Source organism: Bos indicus x Bos taurus, chromosome 15, assembly GCF_003369695.1.
Source record: "Bos indicus x Bos taurus breed Angus x Brahman F1 hybrid chromosome 15, Bos_hybrid_MaternalHap_v2.0, whole genome shotgun sequence".
Taxonomy (NCBI): domain Eukaryota; kingdom Metazoa; phylum Chordata; class Mammalia; order Artiodactyla; family Bovidae; genus Bos; species Bos indicus x Bos taurus.
The window spans coordinates 65,755,155-65,778,464 of NC_040090.1; the positions used below are offsets into that span (position 1 = coordinate 65,755,155).

The 23,310-nt window shown below is 36.5% G+C and overlaps 1 protein-coding gene across 1 annotated transcript in view; it reads right to left on the reverse strand.

Moving 5' to 3' along the window:
• Positions 1-23,310, reverse strand: part of DDX10 (DEAD-box helicase 10) — a 318,321-nt gene that overhangs the window by 126,498 nt on the left and 168,513 nt on the right. The window contains exons 14-15 of the mRNA XM_027563817.1: positions 14,992-15,111; positions 11,166-11,327 (exon numbers count right to left, since the gene is read on the reverse strand). Of these exons, the coding sequence (XP_027419618.1) occupies positions 11,166-11,327; positions 14,992-15,111 (282 nt within the window). The remainder of the gene's footprint in view (positions 1-11,165; positions 11,328-14,991; positions 15,112-23,310) is intronic.

The following is a 23,310-nucleotide window of genomic DNA, read 5'->3' on the forward strand; positions in this document are numbered from 1 at the left end:
ACACATACTGCATGGGTAGGCTTCCCTGGCTCAGTGGTAAAGAACCAGCCTGCCAACGTAGGAGACAAAGGTTTGATCCTTGGGTTAGGAAGATCCCCTCAAAGAGGAAATGGAAACCCACTCCAGTATTCTTGCCTGGGAAACCCCATGAAGAGAAGAGCCTGGCAGACTACAGTCCATGGGGCTGCAAAAGAGTTGGGTGCAACTTAGCAACCAAACAACAACAACTGTATGGGTCTTTCATTCTAACAGGATTCGTTTGCTGATAGCATTTCATGTATTGGGTTGGTCAACAGCCAACGTTTTTTCCCGTAAGATGGCTCAAGTAGCGCTTAGTTGTGTTTAACTTCACTCGAAACAATTTTTTTTAGACTGAATTGTGATAGCTGTCATATCAGCATGCATTTATTAAAAAAAACTCACCAAAACTGGTGAGTAGTCATTTTAATATTGAAGATGGAAGAAAGCAAGCAATATTTTCATTCAGCATATGATTCCTCATCATTTTAAGAAAGGTAAAAATGTAAATGGAATGCAAAGAAAGATTTGTACAGTGGATAGAGAAGGTGCTATGACTGATCAAACGTGTCAAGAGTGGTTTATGAAGTTTTGTGCTACAGATTTCTTACTAGATAATATCTACAGTTGGGTAGAACACTTAAAGTTGATGGCAATCATATCAAAGCATTGAGAACACTCAACATTATTATTACAAGGGAGATACCTGACATACTCAAAATATCCAAACTAAGTGCTGAAAATAATTTGTACCAGCTTGGTTATGTTAATCACTTTGATGTTTGGGTTCCACATAAGTGAAAAAAATCGTTTAGACCATATTTCCACATGTGATTTTATATTTAAACATAATAAAAAAGTTCCATTTTTAAAACAAATTGTGACAGCTGATGAGAAGTGGATACCGTACAATCACGTGGAACGAAAAAGACCATGGGGCAAACGAAATGAACCACCACCAGCCACACCAAAGGCCAGTCAGTCTTCATCCAAAGAAGGTGATGCTGTGTATATGGTGGGATTGGAAGGGAGTCCTTTATTATGAGCTCCTTCTGGAAAACCGAACCGTTAATTCCAACAAGTACTACTCCCAATTGGACTAACGGAAGAAGCACTTGATGAAAAGTGTCTGGAATTAGTCAACACAAAATGCATAACCTTCCATCAGGATAATGTAAGATGTTTCTTTGATGACCAGGCAAAAACTTATACAGCTTGCTTGGGAGGTTCTGATTCATTCACCATATTCATCACACACTGCACCTTCCGACTTCCATTTATTTCGGTCTGTACAAAATTCTAATGGAAAAAATTTCAATTCCCTCTAAGACTGTAAAGGCACATAGAACACTTCTTTGCTCAAAAATACAAAAAGTTTTGAGAAGACAGAATTATGAAGTTGTGTGAAAAATGGTAGAAGGTAGTGGAACAAAATGGTGACTACATTGTTCAATAAAGTTCTTGGTAAAAATGAAAAATGTGTCCTTAAACCTCACTTAAGAACAGAAGGAACTTTTTGGCCAACCCAATATATTATTTAATTTTTGCCTGTTTCCTGTGCAGAGAAACAGATAATTAAATACTTTTAACAGTCACACAAATTGCTATTGTAATTATTCAGTAACTGACCTTCTCCCAACACACCAGAGCATCAAAAAATGGCACTTCAAAGTTCCAAAGAATAACCTCAATATGGTCACATCAGAAAAACTCTCTCTAAACAAGTAAACACAATCTCTCTTTGGGGTTTTCCATCTAGTCACTGTAATCATAGCAGGAAAAAGCATATTAACAAATTTCCACTGAACTGCAGTATTAATTCATCACAGGCAATGAAGAATTCTTTAAATTTCAAAATTTAAATTGGCTATCACAGATCACATGAGCATGTGAGTAGAATAAGTATTCCTTTTAAGATTTCTGCCACAAGTCTCAGGTGGATGAGGGATATTGAAAACCTTTAAAATATGAAATGATCATGACCAGGACATGAAAATAAAGTATAATGAAAAGAACAAACTTTTAATACTGGGTGACACAAAAAGGAAATTAGAAAACTTCTCTTTGTTATCTTAAAAAGCTATATTAGCACTCCACCTGAAAAGAGGCAAGAGTAAACATCCGTCTTTAAACAGAGAACAGAAAGTAGAGTTATGGCAATCCAAAATTTGGGAAATTAATATAGGAAAAAAACTACAAATTTTTCTTTTGCTAAGAGAGGGGAAAAAGTTCCTTTTTAAAAAAAATGAGTATATGAATCATAGATGCTATAAATGACAAGACAAAAATAAAAGGTTGGATTACGATGATTAGGGGGAAAATATAATTGAATTTTATTAGATTCAGTAACTGAGGTTCCTCAACCACCAACCCCAAACACACATATTTATGTGGTTGAAATACTTTAAATCTTTCCTTTTCCTATTTCATTTTTAGGATTGGTACCAAAAGGCATTTTATGCTAACAAAAAGAAGGCACAATTTTACCTTTAATTCTGCCATGCTACAAATGATAAGAAGGTCATGAAATTCAATAATAAAAATCAAATTCCCAGGAGACAAAAAAAAACATGAAAAATTACATTTCAAGGTACAAAATACTTCTTTATAGACATTACTACATGTCTTTTGGCTTCTCATAAAGTACAGGTCCTCAGCTTCCAGAAAAGAGAGTACCATGAAATATGAATTTCAAAAGTAGCCAGGACTATATATTTAAACCACTTTCATTCCATGGTGCTTGGAAATCTGTAGATTTGGAGACCCCTGTTTCTCAGGAGGTGGTGGAAGTGTATAACCTATTTTAATGAATCTCAGGCAACTAAGTCAGTTAAGAATGGAGCTCCCAGTTGTCAAATAAAAAAGCAGGCGACATCAATCCTCATTTCATTATTACAGGAACTTCTTTTTTCAGAGAAGAAAAGTGGCTCAACAAAAGTGAATAAAAAGAATTATTACAATACAATAATCTTTAGCCTGAAGGTACGCCCTTCCCTCCAAGAATAAAACCCCAGTGATTCTAAATCCCTCCCCAGAACTAAGAACACAGCAAGGTTCTCTGATCTGTTACCTATTCTACAGAGTTTCATCCAAACAACATAAAAAACTGGTCTTCCACATTTAAATCTATAACAACTACAATACAGCTATGAAGACAGGGAGAAAAATAAATTTACACAGAAACACTGATTCACTAATCAATTCCTTCAAATATTTCCTGAGCTACTATGTTCCAGGCTCTGTCGTGAGCTCCGGGTATACAGGGATGGGAAAAACAGACACAGCCTAGCTTCCTGTAGGAAGCTTCCACTACTCATCTCTGTAGTCTATGAAATGATCTTCCATTAGCACCAAACTCTGCCCCCGCTCCTCAACCTCTACAGCTAAACTGACCATCCATCTATAACCACCCCACCTCACTACATGGTGGTGTTTTAAGAATCCATAAAACAAAGAACTTGATGAAAATAGAGATAATAAGCAGGTCAAAGACTTGCCACAAAGTTGATAAACCCTATAAAATCTTGAGTATTTATTTCATTTTGGAGGCTGGATATGAGAAACAGCCCAAGTACCCAGATAATGAAATGAATATCATGAGATGCTACAAGCTCATGAGAATAAGAAGAGAAACCTCCCAGGTAGACATCTCTAAATTATATACAAAGGTTCAACAGTATTAGGCCAGATCCCTTTTATAATAAATCTGGTCATAATGGTGGTAATAAGGGAACTGAAGAATATGGTTGAATAAGAAGAGAATCTCGGTTCCTCCCCTATAAATAAGCTTTATTACTCATTAAGTCAGTTTGAGAATTAAGTACTGGATACATGTCGCCCCATGATGACATTTACGATATGATGTTAGTATGCAGTCCTAAACTAAACTACTAACCACAATGCTTATTTTTTTCTAAATTTTTTTGAGACCAATGATCTTGGTCTTGAAATATGAACAATTTCTATCACTTGTCATTCCTTCTTCAAAATCCTCCTCTCTTCTTGTCATCCTCTACCTTCTGATTCATTGCCTCAGAGCTACTCTGTCGTAAGAGAATGCCTACTGGTATGAAATAGGTAGCAGCTACACGGTTAAAAACAGTGTGTAGAGAAAGAAAGACCTTGGTAAGAATGCCAAGGCTACTATTTGCAAGCTTTTATACGCTGTGAGAAATAGATTTAAGGGACTAGATCTGATAGATAGAGTGCCTGATGAACTACGGACGGATGTTCATGACATTGTACAGGAGACAGGAATCAAGGCCATCCCCAAGGAAAAGAAATGCAAAAAAGCCAAATGGCTGTCTGGGGAGGCCTTACAAATAGCTGTGAAGAGAAGAGAAGCAAAAAGCAAAGGAGAAAAGGAAAGAGACAAACATCTGAATGCAGAGTTCCAAAGAACAGCAAGGAGAGATGAGAAAGCCTTCCTCAGAAATCAATGCAAAGAAATAGAGGAAAACAACAGAATGGAAAGACTAGAGATCTCTTCAGGAAAATTAGAGATATCAAGGGAACATTTCATGCGAAGATGGGCTCGATAAAGGACAGAAATGGTATGGACCTAACAGAAGCAGAAGATATTAAGAAGTGGCAAGAATACACAGAAGAACTGTACAAAAAAGATCTTCATGACCAAGATAATCACGATGGTGTGATCACTCACCTAGAGCCAGACATCCTGGAATGTGAAGTCAAGTGGGCCTTAGAAAGTATCACTATGAACAAAGCTAGTGGAGGTTATGGAATTTCAGTTGAGCTATTTCAAATCCTGGAAGATGATGCTGTGAAAGTGCTGCACTCAATATGCCAGTAAATTTGGAAAACTCAGCAGTGGCCACTGGACTGGAAAAGGTCAGTTTTCATTCCAATCCCAAAGAAAGGCAATGCCAAAGAATGCTCAAACTACCACACAATTGCACTCATCTCACACGCTCATAAAGTAATGCTCAAAATTCTCCAAGCCAGGCTTCAGCAATACGTGAACCGTGAACTTCCAGATGTTCAAGCTGGTTTTAGAAAAGGCAGAGGAACCAGAGATCAAATTACCAACATCCACTGGATCATGGAAAAAGCAAAAGAGTTACAAAAAACATGTATTTCTGCTTTATTGACCATGCCAAAGCCTTTGACTGCGTGGATCACAATAAACTGTGGAAAATTCTGAAAGGGATGGGAGTACCAGACCACGTGACCTGCCTCTTGAGAAACCTATATGCAGGTCAGGAAGCAACAGTTAGAACTGGACATGGAACAACAGACTGATTCCAAATAGGAAAAGGAGTTCGTCAAGGCTATATATTGTTACCCTGCTTATTTAACTTATATGCAGAGTACATCATGAGAAACTCTGGGCTAGAAGAAGCGCAAGCTGGAATCAAGATTGCCGGGAGAAATATTAGTAATCTCATATATGCAGATGACACCACCTTTATGGCAGAAAGTGAAGAGGAACTAAAAAGCCTCTTGATGAAAGTCAAAGAGGAGAATGAAAAAGTTGGCTTAAAGCTCAACATTCAGAAAATGAAGATCACGGCATCTGGTCTCATCACTTCATGGAAATAGATGGGGAAACAGTGGAAACAGTGTCAGGCTTTATTTTGGGGGGCTCCAAAATCACTGCAGATGGTGACTGCAGCCATGAAATTAAAAGACGCTTACTCCTTGGAAGGAAAGTTATGACCAACCTAGATAGCATATTCAAAAGCAGAGACATTACTCTGCCAACAAAGGTCTGTCCAGTCAAGGCTATGGTTTTTCCAGTGGTCATGTATGGATGTGAGAGTTGGATTGTGAAGAAGGCTGAGTGCTGAAGAATTGATGCTTTTGAACTGTGGTGTTGCAGAAGACTCCTGAGGGTCCCTTGGACTGTAAGGAGATCCAACCAGTCCATTCTAAAGGAGATCAGTCCTGGGTGTTCTTTTGGAAGGACTGATGCTGAAGCTGAAACTCCAATACTTTGGCCACCTCATGTGAAGAGTTGACTCACTGGAAAAGACTCTGATGCTGGGAGGGATTGGGGGCAGGAGGAGAAGGGGATGACAGAGGATGAGATGGCTGGATGGCATCACCGACTCGATGGACGTGAGTTTGAGTGAACTCCAGGAGTTGGTGATGGACAGGAAGGCCTAGCGTGCTGCAATTCATGGGGTTGCAAAGAGTCGGACACGACTGAGTGATTGAACTGAACTGATACACTGTGGGGCCTCGGACAATTTACTTGACCCTTATAAGTTTTAGTTTTATCATCTGTAAAATGAATCTAAATCACTTATATAGTAAGTTAATGGTTAGCATATAATATAAAAATGCTTAGTGCCGGGCACAGTTAACAAACTGCTACTTGCTACTGTCTTTAATGTTCTTGTTATTACTATTCCTATAATACCTGATTACTACCTTTCTCCTTCTTGATAGATAAATTTATGTTTAAGACACCTGGATTCCATGCCAATTCAATTCTGTGTAAAAAACAGTAAACAAAATAGATTTTCTAAGAAGTCTCTTTAATTCTTAACTTTCTAAAGAGCCTCCGTGATGGCTCAGATGGTAAAGAATCTGCCAGCAATGCAGGATACCTGGGTTCGATCCCTGGGTCAGGAAGATTTCCTGGAGAAGGGAATGGCTACACACTCCAGTATTCTTGCCTAGAGAATGCTATGGACAGAGAACCCTGGTGAGTTATAGTAATATTCATGCTAGTAGTTAAGTAGAATCCAGAAAACTCTGCAAACAGTCCAGAGTTACATTCTGACATGTCATCTAAATACACAATCCAAATGGATAAAGCACTCAAAGCAAATTTCAAAGAAATGAAAGAGAACCTCATAATGAATCGCTTCTCTCCACTCTCAGCTATTGTAACAGATATTATCACACCAAACAGAAGCTATCTTTCAGAGGTAAAAATGATGACACACCACAGAGCAGATTTTCACTCCATTTAAGTAAAAAACCTTTCAGGGGTATGATTCATGGCCCATCTTTCTCAGTTCTAACTGAATTATCAGCAAACACATTGTTTCTGTGCAAAAGCAGTGCTTTTGTATTTACAACTTCATTTACTAATGGTTTTATATGTAAAAATAAATTTTGCTATAATTTTACTTCTGATAAACAGTTTCAAGAGGCCAGAGAAAGCAGAAGACCCAAATGGTCTCAGAAGAAAATGATGCTTAATGGCTAAAATGAAGACTCATAAAGAAAAATAAAGATGCTGACTGGGTGACCCAAAGGAGTTACACAAGGGCTCCAGAAGTCTCCAGAGTGAGTGGCCAAGTTTCAGCAAAAGAGCAGCTGAATTCCATTCCCAGTGAGGCCATAAACTGTATCATCTTTATTTCTTCCTTTTTATTTACTTTTTGCTATAAATCTTTACAACAAAGATATTTACTTGAGTCATAGGAGAAATTACAGTTTTCAGAATTTGGTAGATGAAAAAATATGAGTCAAGGACAGGTGTAATAACATGGAGGAATAACATGTGGGAATAAATGAGCAGCTGAGACCCACATACAAAAACGGAGTACATTTTCAAAGCTATCATGTCAGGCTGTTAAACAGTAGGAAAAAACAATTACTTTCAAAAAGGATCATTACGACTAAATTCATTTATTATATTAACTATCTTGCCCTTCTAAACCAAAAATATAATCATGAAATATTTTAAACATGCTGAAATATTTTTAATCTCATAAAAGCTTCTAAAATTGACACATTTTTCAAAATATTATATGTGTCATAATATGTATCAATTACAGAATTATGTTACAGATTTTATGGAGTTCTATTTTCATTTTATTCTCACATCTTACCTATACACACAGAGCCAGGGGAATCTCTCTAATCACTTGTTATTAACTCCTACTATCTTTCCCTCAATTTTCAGAATAGGAAAGTACAATCCAAACTGGTGACTGGTGACCCAAATGGACTAGGTAATGCTAGGACTTCAAAGCAAGTATTCCAACTTGTTATAGCACAACATTCTCTCCACCAAACATTATGCCAAATGTTAAAACCTATTATTAAAAAAAATAATAATACATATGCATTCTGGGTAGAAATCCAGTCCATGGTCAGTTGGTACATAACTGATTTGAGCACCTGTATTGTATCTTACGGCTTCCCCGGTAGCTCAGCTGGGAAAGAATCCGCCTATAATGCAAGACACCTGGGTTCGATCCCTGGGTCGGAGAGATCCCCTGGAAAAGCAGCTACCCACTCCAGTATTCTTGCCTAGAGAATCCCCATGGACAGAGGAGCCTGGTGGGCTACAGTCCATGGGGTCACAAAGAGTTGGACATGACTGAGCGACTAAGCACACTGTATCTTATGTATGCTATTATAATAAACAAACTAAGTGTTCAAAAACATGAAATTTCACTAATTTAATATACAAATACTTAAATTTGTTTAAATAATAATTTTACCGATGAAAATACCAAGAAACGAATCATATTTGTGCCAGGTCGCATTCCCATTAAGCTGAATAAAGGGAAGATTACTCTGGTTTTTTCTTTGTGCTCTTTTTAGGCTGCATAATATTTTCAGTCTCCAATATAGGAAGTATGCCATGGGCTACCCTGTGCAGAACATCCTTATTTTATATAAAACAACAAATTTCGCTTTAAACAACAAACTTGTTTTTAAAAGATCTTATATCTCTTTTAGTTACAGAGAACTGGTTCAAAAGCAGTAGCATGTAAAGTTCTCGTGATTTCTCTCCCAACTGTATCTGCCCCAAACTGCTCTCTTCAACCTTGCTGTGAGACAGTCACAGTGATAGTTTTAAAGTCATATGTTATGTTTTAACAATGGTGCAAAGAAAATAAATTATGTAAAGTCTCAAAAATAATTGCAAATAAAAAAGTATAGAACAATCTACAGTACTGTACAATACTGTAGTATGAATGTAACAAAGGGAGAAAATAAGAATATGCATTTCTATTTACTAGTCTTTGCATAAACTATACGGATACATTAATAATTAATAAAAATTTACCTCTGAGGTGGAGGCAAGAATAAAAATGACAGCTATGGGCAGAAGCAAGACTTCTCAACATTAACTTTATCATCTTGACTTTGGAAAACATGAAGATATTATTCATTTCAAAAATTTTAATGTAAAAAAAAAATTGGAGCACAGAAAATTTCTATGCAGTGACTGAATGTTCAAAGTTAACCATGATTTAATTATAAACTTCCTGAGAATAGAACCCACATATTTTATTTTTTTATTTTTATTTATTTGGCTGCTCTGGATCTTAGTTGCAGCACTTGGGCCCTTTGATCGTCACTGCAGCATGCAGGTTCTTTAGTTGCAACATGTGGATCCAGTTCCCTGACCAAGGATTGAGTCCAGGCCCCCTGCACACAGAACGTGGAGTCTTAGCCACTTGACCACCAGGGAAGCCCCAACATCAAGTATATTATATATTCCATCTTCCCAGTCTAAGGCAGAGCCTAGCACACAAACACTGTGTAATACATATACAATAGTAACTTGAGAAATTAAGTTCCTAAATATTTCAGAAACAATATTCCACAACCCAGATATAGTAGTAACTTCCACACATTGGGAAGAGGGGTGAAAGGGAAAATAAGAAAAAGGGAAGAAGCAAATGGGGGTGGGGGGAGCCTTTACTTAATGTAAATTCTCCAGGTTTCTTTTTACTGCTGACTACAATTTAAAAATAAAGGTAAAATGTTCTTATGCTGGATAAATACTTTAAGAAGACTCTAAGCAGAAACTTGACAAGCTGCTTGATACTCAGCATTATTAAAAATTTTAGCAACAAATTATTAACATCAAATTTCTATTTAAAGTACTGCGCTAAAAGCAGCAATGACGGAAATGCTTCGTTATACCCTCAAACTACAACCTGTATATTTTAGGTTCGTTTGTTCTCCATATTTATGGAATGTTTTTCCTCGCCATTCATTTTCATCCCTGAAAGCTATCTTCAAGAACTAAATTTCTTATTCATTAACTGCTACTGTGAAGCTATATCAAACCTTAAAGAAATAAGATCTGCTGTACTATTAAAAACAACTTATTGGATCATTAAATAATAACAAGGTCAAATAGGAGTCAAAACCTATCGTTTTGACCACAGGATGTATAATGATCATATGGTTAATTATTATGGTTAATAATGGCTAATATAGATATGGTTAATAATGACCACATCCAACGACTTGAAAATTTTTGATACAGAACTTAATATTATAGCAGTGATTCTTTCATTTGATACTGTGTTACCCTGAGACCATTCATTGTCTCAAGGGCATACTACAGAAACTTCTTTAAAAAGGTAAATCTGTTTAGTTAATTAATTGACTCATTTATCTAGTGAAAGGTCCACTTTTAGGTAGTCCAAAAGGACAGTAATATCATGAGAGGCCAGAATGGAGTAACCCTTTCTGTTTTAAGGATAATAGTTTAAGGCCAAGTTTAAGGCCAATAGGGCATATGCCTATATAGAAGCACTCGTTCTCACAAAGTTTCCTTATTTTTTTCTTAATTTAGTAAATTTAAATTATATCTATTGCCAAGTAATTGCTTATGGAAAGATTTAAGTTCAAACTGGAAATAATATTAATGTTGCTCAAATAGGTGAAACATGAAACCGCTGTGCTTCATCCACACCATGTAACACTACTCAGTAACAGAAAGAAAGGGGTCAAACACAGAACTAGGTGAATCTACAGATTCATGATGGTGACAAAACTCAATCCTAAAAGGCTATATACTACATAGCTTCATTTATATATATTCTTGAAATGACAAAGTTATAGAAATAGAGCTACACATTGTTATACAAGTTGTTAAAATACAGCTTTTAACAAGTGTACAACTACAATTATCTCCAAATTAGAACTTTATTAAAAAAAAAAAAAATCACTGTAATTTGGGTCACCTCAACCAAAGGCAGATTTAGGTGACATTCTCAGAAACCACTTAGTATACAAAGACTCCACCAGCAGAAGCAAAAAAGACTAGATAAAATAACAAAATAGCCACAGAAAAATAAGTGCTAAAGAAAATAGTAAAGTAACTTGGTTATTAAAGAATATCTAATGAACATTTAAATATATTTAGGACATATTAAATTTCATTCAGTATTCATTCAAGATAGAAAGCTTACCCGATGTTTTGCCTTAATTTTCTTCCTATATTCTTCTTTGTCAAATTTGTCCTCTTCTTGAAGCCTTTCCTTTGCTTTATCTAGGTTGATACCACCAGCGTCGTCCTCTTCCTCAGTATCCTTGGAAACAGATTTCTGCACTTGTGGCCACTGCTGAACCAACTGCAGAGAGGGAAAAGGTGAGTATGAGGCAGGAGACAAGGAACATCAACAGAATGCCACTTGCATTTGCAGAATGACTTTGAAATGGTGCACATACATACTTTCTGCCTTACAATTTATATTTCTGAAACTGTCAAACAAGCTTTGTAATAAAAGTTAGCAAGTCATAGAAAAGTCAGGATAAAGTAATGCTGCCATAACTCAAATTAAGAGCAGGATTAAAAGAAATCTTCATTAAATAATTTGGACAGTAAGGTAGTTGCTTCAACATCATTTCAGCATTCGTAGTATGCAACACTCCACTAACTCAGCTCCAGATGATCTACACAGGGCAATAGCCAGGCTGAGCAGAGTGCCGCCTTGCCACCACCATGGCACGTCAGTGAACCTCCTCTAACACCTTTTAGCATGCTGGGCTGTTTTACTTTTCCTGTTTTCCTTACTAGCATTAACCTCCTTGAGGGTAGTCATATGTCTTATTCATGTATCCTGAGAATCCAACACATTATCTGGCATACATTATGTGCTTAAAATTGATGAAACACATATCAGCCGGTACCACACATAAAAACTGAAATGACTAAGCGTAAAGGAGAAAGTTAGTCTGGATTTCATAAGCCTGCTCAGATCTACACAATTTTACACAAACATTTTGTGGTTAGGAACAAGGTGATAAAGAAGTCAGAGCACTGATCTGAGAGTCAGGAGATGTGGCTTAATGCCTTGGCTTTTTCACTAACCCAGTGCATAACCCTGAATGAATTACTTAATTTCCATACATCTGTATCATTGCTTGAAAAATAAGCTTTGTTTGACTAATCATGTTCCAGGCCTAACAGAGTAAAATTCTAGACAATTTAGACAAAAGCATTTCTCTTATTTTACCCCCTAACTGGTTGCCAGGAGGATTTAAGTAACTGCTACAGTTTCTGAAAGACAGCTAATCAAACAGCAGGAAATGAGGGCTGTAGGCACACACATCACAGGTGTTAATGCCTCCTCTCACTCTTGCCATCATCTCATCCTTCAAGATGAGACTACCATGGAGTCACAACTTGAAGCAAGGGTCACAAATGCATGAGCAGCACAGCAGCAGTCACAGAAGCAGTGAGAGAGATGAGTGGGGCCAGTTAAGAACACCATCCACGGCTCTGACTTCTCCTTTATCAGAATGGAAAAAATTCATTCCTCTGTAAGTGGAACCCTTCCTTTCTTGTTTACTCAGTCGTGTCCAACTGTTTGCAACACCATGGACTGTAGCCCACCAGGATCCTGTGCCCATGAAATTTCCAAGGCAAGAATACTGGAGTGGGTTGCCACTTCTTCCTCCAGGGGATCATCCCAACCCAGGGATCAAACCCAAATTTCCTGTGTCTCCTGAATTGCAGGCAGATTCTTTACCACTGAGCCAGGGAAGCCTATGGGTGGAACAAATGGTAGCATTTTTTTCAGGGTTTTAGATCAGAAGTTTCACTGTGGCTTACAGTCACACAATGCTCCTGTTGGCGATACATTTACAATGAAATATTTCACAGTTAAGGATTTACACTCAACCTGAAGTTAATGGGTATAATCTCTGCAGCTGAATTAGTAGCACAGTAAGGAACCACAATACACTAAAAGCACTAATCCTCTCTTACAGTGAGCACATGATACAATACTACAACTATTTTCTGATTTAGTGTTTCTCAAGCACTGACCTCTTTTCTGGATCACAAAGATTCATATATTTCAATTTTATAGGCTTCCTCTGCAACTTCAACAACAACTTTAAAATTTTAATTGCAATCAACTTTGTTAGTTTCCATATGATTTATACACCATTTTACTCCGCATTACCAGTGCAAATTTGGCCTTCTAAACCAAAACCTCATCCCCAAAGTAACATCCAAATCTTTGCTAAATTCAGAATTAAAAGTAAACACATACCACCGCATACAGATTATGCAGGCAGCAATTATATTAATAATGATAAAATATTTGATGTGACATGTGATACATTATAGTTAGAATAAAAAGCTCTGTTATTTTACCAGGGTATACACTTCTTCTGAGGGTTTACTATTTGTTGGGAACTCTTCTAAGTGCAGAGGACAGAGTAGTAAGCAGAGCCAACAAATACCTTCCCTCATGTAACTTTTTTCATCTCAGTGGAATAGAAATACCTTCTCTTATTCCACTGGAGAGGAAATATCTTCCCTCATTCCCACTAGAGTGGAAGAAATAGAAAACCACTGAATAATTACAGAATGCAAAGTCTCATAATAAGTGACATGAAGAAAAAATAAACATAGGGCAAGGGAAATGATATCATGGTGGGCATGGGATGCTGAGCGCTGTATCAGAATGAACAGGGAAACCCATAAGGTCAGTCAGAGCGAAACAGAGACAATATCAGAAGATGCTACAATGACCACTGACTCTAGCATCACTACTTAAGGTGAGTCACTTGACATTCTAAATATGTTTCCTCTTAAAAAATGAAGACAATATTATTATATAATAAGTGATTTTCATGAGCAATCTGCAAGGTAATCCCTTCCCTACTCTATGGGGATGTATTTACACTAAGACCAGGTAATTAGGAAATGTAAACCAGACACCTATACATTTAAGGTCATTTTAAAGCAGAGAATTTTTCCCACAGCAGGCCAGTAAGTACGAACACACCAGTACAGCATCTAAAATTGAGGAATCGCAGAGCAGAGGCTTTCTATAGTCAAGCAAAAGAAGCTGTGGTGAGTAGTTGTGTTATTATTCTTCTGTATGTTCCCACAGGACATGGAACAACAGACTGGTTCCAAATAGGAAAAGGAGTACGTCAAGGCTGTATATTGTCACCCTGTTTATTTAACTTATATGCAGAGTACATCATGAGAAACGCTGGACTGGAAGAAGCACAAGCTGGAATCAAGATTGCCGGGAGAAATATGGATACCAATGGAGTGAGGGACTGGGATGGACTGGGAGACAGGGACTGGTATATATGTACTGGTGCATGGTGGCACTCAGTCACTTAGTCATGTTCGACTCAACTCCGCAAACCCATGGTCTGTAGCCTGCCAGGCTCCACTGTCCATGGGACTTTTCAGGCAAGAATACTGGAGTGGGTTGTCATTTCCTCTTCCAGGGGATCTTCCCAACCCAGAGATTGAATCTGGATCTCCTACAATGGCAGGTGGATTCTTTACCACTGAGCCACCTAAGAAGCACCATATATACACTACTATGTATAAAACAGATAACTAATGAGAACTGATTGTATAGCACAGGGAACTCTGCTCAATGCTCTGTGATGACCTAAGTGGGAAGGAAATCCCAGGAAGAGGGTATATATATATACACACACATGTATGGCTGATTCACTTTGCTATACAACAGAAACTAACACACACAGCATTTTAAAGCAACTATACTCTGATTAAAAAAAAAGAAAACAAACTCTGTTGTTAATCATTAAGAAGTAGCCCAGCTTGCTGTCACAAAGGCATTTTTGCCTACATATGTAGAGCTGACTAAATACCTACAGAAACAATGAAAGGAGTTGCCTGAGAGGTCTTGAGAAACATTCATTTTTCTTATTAAAAATGGCATGTCAGCAGCAGAATCAAACTTTCTAATACTTGGAAAGTACCTCAGAAATGAAGCATTTATAGAATCTTACCTCTCCTTCATCAGTAAATGTTATTTTCTTATTTACTTTAAAATTTCTCTTCATTACTTTTTTTGCTTCTGCAATCTTGGTCACTTTTTTCTTCATACTGGATTTAGAAGGTTCTTTCTTCTGTGTCAGAATATACCAAAAAAAAAAAAAGCACAGATGATTAGTTAAATGGCTGTCTTATATTAACAGTTTAACACTGGCAATACACTTTCCAAACTTGAATGTGTTTATTGCTCATTGGCTAATGAGAAGCACCAAAGTTGCTGTCTAGAAATAAAATTATCAGTGCTAAAGGACTTTAAATTTCAATATGAGTGTTAGACATAAATAATCTTAAATTTCTACTGTTACTAAACTGTGTTACTAAACTTCCGGTACTAAACTGTGCTATACTGATAATGTTGAAGCATTAGAAACTACATGATAATGTTATAAATAGACATATAAGGGAAAGCAAGCTATCTTTCAGCTAAAAACAACACACTTAAAAAATAGCTATAACTTCCAAGAAAAAAACTTAAAATTTTAGACTAGAAAAATGTTTCCCTGGAAAGCAAAATGACTCTAATACATTGTTTTTTACTTCCTCCCATTACAGTAATTCACTATATGAACACTGGGAAACAGATAAGTTGTGTTCAAAGGTGAAATGGTCTAACTGCACAAAGGTGAAATGTGTTCAAAGGTGAAAAGTCTTACTTCTTACTCAAGAAGTAAGACTTCGTGAACAGGAATTTTGTCAACCAAAATAAACTGCTCCCTTTAGTACCATGTGAACACAGAGCACTAATAAGACTTTCTTCCGCCCAGTCATTACTCCCACTCCCCCTTTACCCTGCAAACACTTATCAAAGAACATGACCAACACAACCACCAGGTTGGAGATTGTGTTCCTAACTCCTACTAGATTTCTTAGTTTTATTACTAGGCTGATTCTTAACAATCCTGAGTTGGCGGATACTTTGTCATCAACCTTCAACTTATGATAGAGAGAACGCCTATCAAACAGTGCAAAGCTGAGGGGATCATTATAATGTAAAAATAATTAAACAGGAGTAAGCTTTAATTGTTAAATAAAAGCACAAAAAAATAATGAGGAGAAACAGGAGCAAACTTTCTGGAGGTGATGAGACTGTTCTACCGCTTAATAGGAGTTTGTGTATACACATGTTGAAATTCATCAAATGTTACACTTAAAATTGGTGTGTTTCATTGTATATAAATTTCTACCTCAAAAAAGAATCCTGTAAACAATATTGAACTTTAGTTAATGCCAGGCAAGCTGAAGTATATGGGAAAAAGTACAATGATATTGGCAACTTACTCAAAAATGCATTAATTGAAAAAAGGATGATGAATGGATTGACAGAAAACTACATGAGAAAGGAAATACGGTAAAAAGATAATTGCATAATATGAGTGACGGATACTTTGGAATCAATGTACACTTTTTCAATCTTTCCGCATGTTTGAAATTTTTTGTAATAAAACACAAAAGGCCAGTCACAGAACAAGAGAAATGGTCAAAAAGCAAAGATACCAAAAACTGTAAGAATAAAATAAAATAATAGAAAAATCAATCCTTCAGAGTAAAACCTCAGAGTGATGTGGGTCTATATCAAGAGATTTAGGGAAATCCATATCACTGAAATTAAATAACAAAACTTGGGGGTGTTTACATCTTTGCAATTTTATGTTAATCATGGTTTCTAAAAGGGATCTGTGTTCTCCACCTCCTACCCACACACACTAAAACGCTAAATTGCTCGTTTGTTTTAGGGAAGTCACTGAAAGAAGGAACAGAAATGCCAACACAGGTGAGAAGACAAACACGCATTTTCCTAATAGGCTGCGGTGTTGGTATGATATTCTAGAATTAATCCTCACTCATTCAAATATGCATTGTTATCAACACAGAGGGTATATCATAGTACACAATGCCCCAGCAGTGAAAGAAACAGATGGATTCTCAACCCTCAAGGAACCTAACTTAATCAATGGGGGAAAAATTTAAATTATTTAATCACAGATATATTAAGTGCTCAGACAAAATATAGAGGATGAATTCTTTAATAGGGTGCTTGCCCTAGCTAGTCTAGAGCAAGGACAGGATCTCAAAGAAACCTTCCTTTTGAGGAACGGATGTTTGAACCGAGTAGCAAACATCACTGCATTAGTGATATATTCGTGATGAACAAATACCTTCTGTGTGTCCACTGATGGGAGTATTTCATATACAGCTTATAGAGTTTTAGTTCAATGTCATTCTTTTGAATATTAATTTTAGTAGGTAACACGTTTATTTATTTTATAAAGGATATCCAGTTAAAAAGTTGTATGTTATGTCTTCTTCAGCTATCTCAGTTTATGTCCCAAGAATCAAATGAATTCTGAGCATTAGTTTGCTAGTGTGTGAGACACTGCAATTGTGCAGTATTTTGAACATTCTTTGGCATTGTCTTTCTTTGGGATTGGAATGAAAATTGACCTCTTCCAGTCCTGTGGTCACTGCTGAGTTCTCCAAATTTGCTGGCATACTGAATGCAGCACTTTCACAGCATCACCTTTTAGGATTTGAAACAGCTCACCAGGAATTCCATCACCTCCAACTGCTTTGTTCATAGTGATGCTTCCTGAGGCCCACTTGACTTCGCATTCCAGGATGTCTGGCTCTAGGTGAGTAATCACACCATCGTGGTTATCTGGGTCATGAAGATTTTTTTTGTACAGTTCTTTTGTGTATTCTTGCCACCTCTTCTTAATATCTTCTGCTGTTAGGTCCATACTGTTTCTGTCCTTTATTGTGCCTATCTCTGCATGAAATGTTCCCTTGGTGTCTCTAATTTTCTTGAAGAAATCTCTAGTCTTTCCCATTCTATTGTTTTCCTCTATTTTTTTGCACTGATCACCGAGGAAAGCTTTCTTATCTCTCCATGCTATTCTTTGGAACTCTGCATTCAAATGGGTGTATCTTTTCTTTTCTCCTTTGCCTTTCACTTTTCTTCTTTTCTCAGCTATTTGTAAGGCCTCCTCAAACAAGCATTTTGCCTTTTTGCATTTCTTTTTCTTGGGGATGGTCTTGATCCCTGCCTCCTGTACAATTTCACAATTCTCTGTCCATAGTTCATCAGGCACTCTATAAGATCTAATCCCTTGAATCTAGCATATGTGTATTTAAATTTTGAAAGATATTTCCAAATAAGTTATATAAATTTGTACTCTGATCAACAATTTGAGAGTAACTGATTCTCCAAATCTATTTACACAAAGTATATTAGGCTTTTCGTTTACCAGGAAACTAGGCAAAAAAATATCTCAGGGAAGTTTTAATATGCATTTTTATATCAAACATAGAAAGACATCTTTACAAAGGCCTTTATTTTTCAGTGCACTGTATTTATCTTTTGCAAGCATTTTTAATTAATTTCAGGAACTTTATTTATTTGTAAAATTTCTTCATTTGTTAAAGATGCTTCAATATTCTCTCCCATTTATGTTTATACCTTTGCCATATAGGGTAATATTCTTTTGTTTCACTTTGCTTTGGTTTTAAGAAGCAGATATTTATAATATTTATAAAATTAACTTTTTAAATAACAAAATTTCCATTTACTGGGTTTGTGCCACACTTCATCAAAGTATAATGAAAGATTTCCTGACAAGACATAAAACATCAAAATCCCATTTTCACTTCTATTTGCACTTCTTCTACATCATGTATGCTATACTTTAAAACAAAATGCCAAGAGGAAAATGTCATAAAATACAAAGTTGATAAAGTATCAAGTCATTCTTGACACTGATTGCTGTAGCAGGTTGCCAAGAATAACTTGGAAGATAAAAGAACAAGAACAGCTACAAACATAATAATAGTTCCTATCAAAAGGGCCATGTTAGTTAATATTGGCCTCAAGAAGATTCAAAACATAATCAATGAGAAAAACCTACCTCACCATAAGCATCTAAAAATTAAGAACACTAACAAAATAAAGAACTATCAAGCCTGATAGGAATCTTAGAGGATACCTATTATGCCTTCATGTTAAAGATCAGGGCATTTGTAGCATTTATAAACACTGCTTTTCCAAATTCCAAAAGTACTTAACTTTAGTACCAAAAGTTAGGTACTTTAGTACCTAAGTAACCAAACTTAGTAAAACTAGTTTATTTTTTATTTTTCCTAAAAAAAGCAAAATTGCCTGCCATGTAAACATAATCTTCAAAATCCTGTATTATTGGCTTCCCTGGTGGCACAAATGGTAAAGAATCTGTGTGCAATGCAGGAGACCCCGGTTCAATCCCTGGGTTGGGAAGATCCCCTGGAGCAGGGGATGGCAACTCACTCCAGTATTCTTGCCTGGAGAATTGCATGGACAGAGGAGCCTGGCGGCTACAGTCCATGGGGTCACAAAGAATTGGGGCATGACTGAGTGACTAGCACACACACATTCTACATTTACTGAACTACAGTAACTCACATATTTTAATTTTACAATATGAATTAAGGATACACTGCTGGACAATTTTAAAGCTATCTAAATTTCTCTGATAATTAGTGATATACCTGTTGCCCACTGGTATGTCTTCTTCGGAAAAAGAAGTCTCTTTGCGTCATTTGTTCATGTAAAAATATGATTATTTGCCTTTTTGTTTGTTTTTGAGATGTATGAGTTCCTTATATATCTAAGATAATATTGACCAGTTATCAGATATATAGTTTGTAAATATTTTCTCCCATCCTAGATTGCCTTTTTAACTTGTTTCATTTGCTGTGTAGTTTTTAGGTTTGATGTAGTCCCCTTGCTTATTTCAGCCTTTGTGCCTATGCTATTGGCATCTTAACCAAAAGATCATTGCTCAGAATATGCTACTCAAATTACAAGACCCTAACCCCACCCTCTTTCGGATAAGAATTATAATAGCTATTACAGAATTTATTTGTGTATTTATCTCATTACTTGATATTTGTGCCAATATCAAGTAAAACTGCCTAAAAGACCCATTCTACAAATCCTTCCAAATTTTTAAATATTTTATAAATAATGTGCATTATTCAAACAGAAAATCAAACATACGAAAGTCAACATTGCCCAACGAAGTTCTTCACTTTTTTAAGGTTAGATCAGTTCTTATGATTATATTAAAACGCAAACTTAAGTAAACGTTAAGCTTTCTTTATTCTGTATGGTCCATAAAGCCATACACCACTAATTACATGGTAGTATTTCTCTTTTTCTATTCTGTATGGTCAATAAGACCATGTACTACTAATACACTGAACTGCAGTTTCAACGTATAAAGTAATAAGAAATGATTAACATAACTACAACATGTTAAGCAGCAATGACAAGATATTTATTATGAAATATTTATGATTCTTTTTAAAAGAGCCATTTTAACCAGTCAACATAAATAGGAAAACACAAAAATGAGTATTGCAATCTCTTCAAGAAAATCAGGGACACCAAGGGAACATTTCATGCAAAGATGGGCACAATAAAGGACGGAAACGGTATGGACCTAACAGAATCAGAAGATATTAAGAAGAGGTGGCAAGAATACACAGAAGAACTATACAAACCAGTCTTAGTGACCTGGATAACTATGATGGTGTGATCACTCACCAAGAGCCGGACATCATGGAATGTGAAGTCAAGTGGGCCTTAGGAAGCATCACTATGAACGAAGTTAGTGGACGTGATGGAATTCTAGCTGAGCTATTCCAAATCCTAAACAATGATGCTGTTAAAGTGCTGCACTCAATATGCCAGCAATTGTGGAAAACTCAGCAGTGGCCACAGGATCTACAAAAGGTCAGATTTCACTCCAAACCCAAAGAAGGGCAATCAAAGAATGTACAAACTATCATACAACTGTGGTCAATTTAAATGCTAGCAAGGTAATGCTCAAAATCTTTCAAGCTAGGCTTCAACAGTATGTCAGCTGAGAACTTCCAGATGTACAAGCTGGATTTAGAAAAGGCAGAGGAACCAGAGATCAAATTGCCAACATCTGTGGGATCACAGATTTCCTTTAATATTGGAAAATCAAAGGAATTCCAGAAAAACATCTACTCCTGCTTCATTGAATATGCTAAAGCCTTTGACTTTGTGGATCACAACAAGCTGTGGAGAATTCTTAAGGAGATGGGAATACCAGACCACCTTATCTGCCTCCTGAGAAATCTGTATGCAGGGCAAGAAGCAACAGTTAGAACTGGACATGGAACAACGGACTGATTCAAAATTGGGAAAGGAGTATGTCAGGGCTGTATATTGTCATCCCGCTTATTTAAATTTATGCAGAGTACATCATGCAAAATGCCTGGCTGGATGAAGCACAAGCTGGAATCAAGATTGCCGGGAGAAATATCTATAACCTCAGATATGCAGATGATACCACCCTAATGGCAGAAAGCGAAGAGGAACCAAAGACCCTCTTGATGAAGGTGAAAAAGGATAGTAAAAAAGCTAGCATAAAACTCAACACACAAAAAACTAAGATCATGGCATCCAGTCCCATCACTTCATGGCAAATAGATGGTGAAAAAATGGAAACAGTGACAGACTTTATTTTCTTGGGCTCCAAAATCACTGTGGAAGGTGACTGCAGCCATGACATTAAAAGACCCTTGCTCCTTGGAAGAAAAGAAATGAAAAATGTAAACAATGTATTAAAAAGCAGACATATCATTTTGCCTGCAAAGGTCTGTATAGTCAAAGCTATGGTTTTTCCAGTAGTCATGTACAGATGTGAGAGTTGGATCATAAAGAAGGCTGAGCACCAAAGAATTGATGCTTTTGATCTATGGTGTGGGAGAAGACTCTTGAGAGTCCCTTAGACTGCAAAGAGATCAAACTAGTCAATATTAAAGGAAATCAACCCTGAATATTCACTGGAAGGACTGTTGCCGAGATGCAAAGAGCTGACTCACTGGAAAAGACTCTGATGCTGGGAAAGATTGAGGGCAGGAGGCAAGGGGGTGACAGAGGATGAGATGGTTGGATGGCGTCATCGACTCAATGAACCTGAGTTTGTGCAAACTCCAAGATATACTTAAGTACAGGGAATCCTGCCATGCGGCAGTCCTTGAGATAACAAAGAGTTGGGCACAACTGATGACTGAAGAACAACAACAAAGGCACAACCAATCTTCACAAAGATTTTTGGTCGCTAGATTCCTCCTGCATGATTCCTACTCCCCGAATCTACAATTTAACTGAGAATATATTCCATTACCTGCTTCTTAACCTGCCACCGTAAACAGTGAATGCTTTCACAAAAACAATTTTCAAATCCATCTCTAATATAGTTGCCATTGCTCTCTATTTCTTCTCTTACTGTTCAAAAGTTCCCCCACCAAAGACTCATTGAAACACCAGTGTGTTTTTTTTTCTCCTTCAACATGTATCTTCTTTTTGTCATTAATTTCTTGTCAGAATTAACACAAATTTTCCCCTGATTTTAAAAAGCTTCTTCATAGCATTTCAATCTAATACTTCTTTAAATCTCATTTCCTCTAACTAGTCTAGGTAAGATTTAAATTTCTTTTCTCCACCTCAACCATATTTTACTCTGCTTATTTCCTTAATTTAAGTCTCATCCTCAATTGAGTTTCATGGCCAGGCAAATCCATCACTGTTTCTATGTTATCTTCTATCTTAAATGGTTCATTCTAACTTTGCAGCAGTTTTTATACTGTTGCAATGCATAAAATATAAAGATAATTCATATTTCTAATTCACTACCTTAGTAAATTTGTCTTTAGTTCAATGAAACTATCTAGGCTGTTTGCTATTTTTTATTTTTTTTGCTAGCCAAGAAATACGTACTATTTGCTCCAACCATGCCCCTCACTCCACACCGAAGCCACTATAGAGGCAATTTCTCAGGTATTTCCAATTCTTTAGCAAAATTAGAGCTAGCCATATTTGCCTTAGGAATTCAATTTTTAACCTGCCACTTTTAATAAACATTTCTATATTAGGAAGCAGGCAGCTGGAAGCAATTTCGAGAAATACAGCCTGATACATGCTTTTTGTCTCTCTTTTTAGATTTTAGAAATGACAGCATGGATATCATTTTTAATGAGTGTCCAAATTGGCAACATCACATTTCTGTTGTCTCCTACAACTTCTGAAATTCTTCGAGAACTTACAAATATAAGCTACATACTAAAAATTTAGCAGTATAAAAAGGAAAGCTAATTTCTATCACATATCCATTCAGTTAACAAAGTTAAGGGAGACTGACTCCATAAGGGAGGCAATAATGGTGGTAATAAAGTAAATTAAAAGACTTGGGGCAGCAGTGACGAAA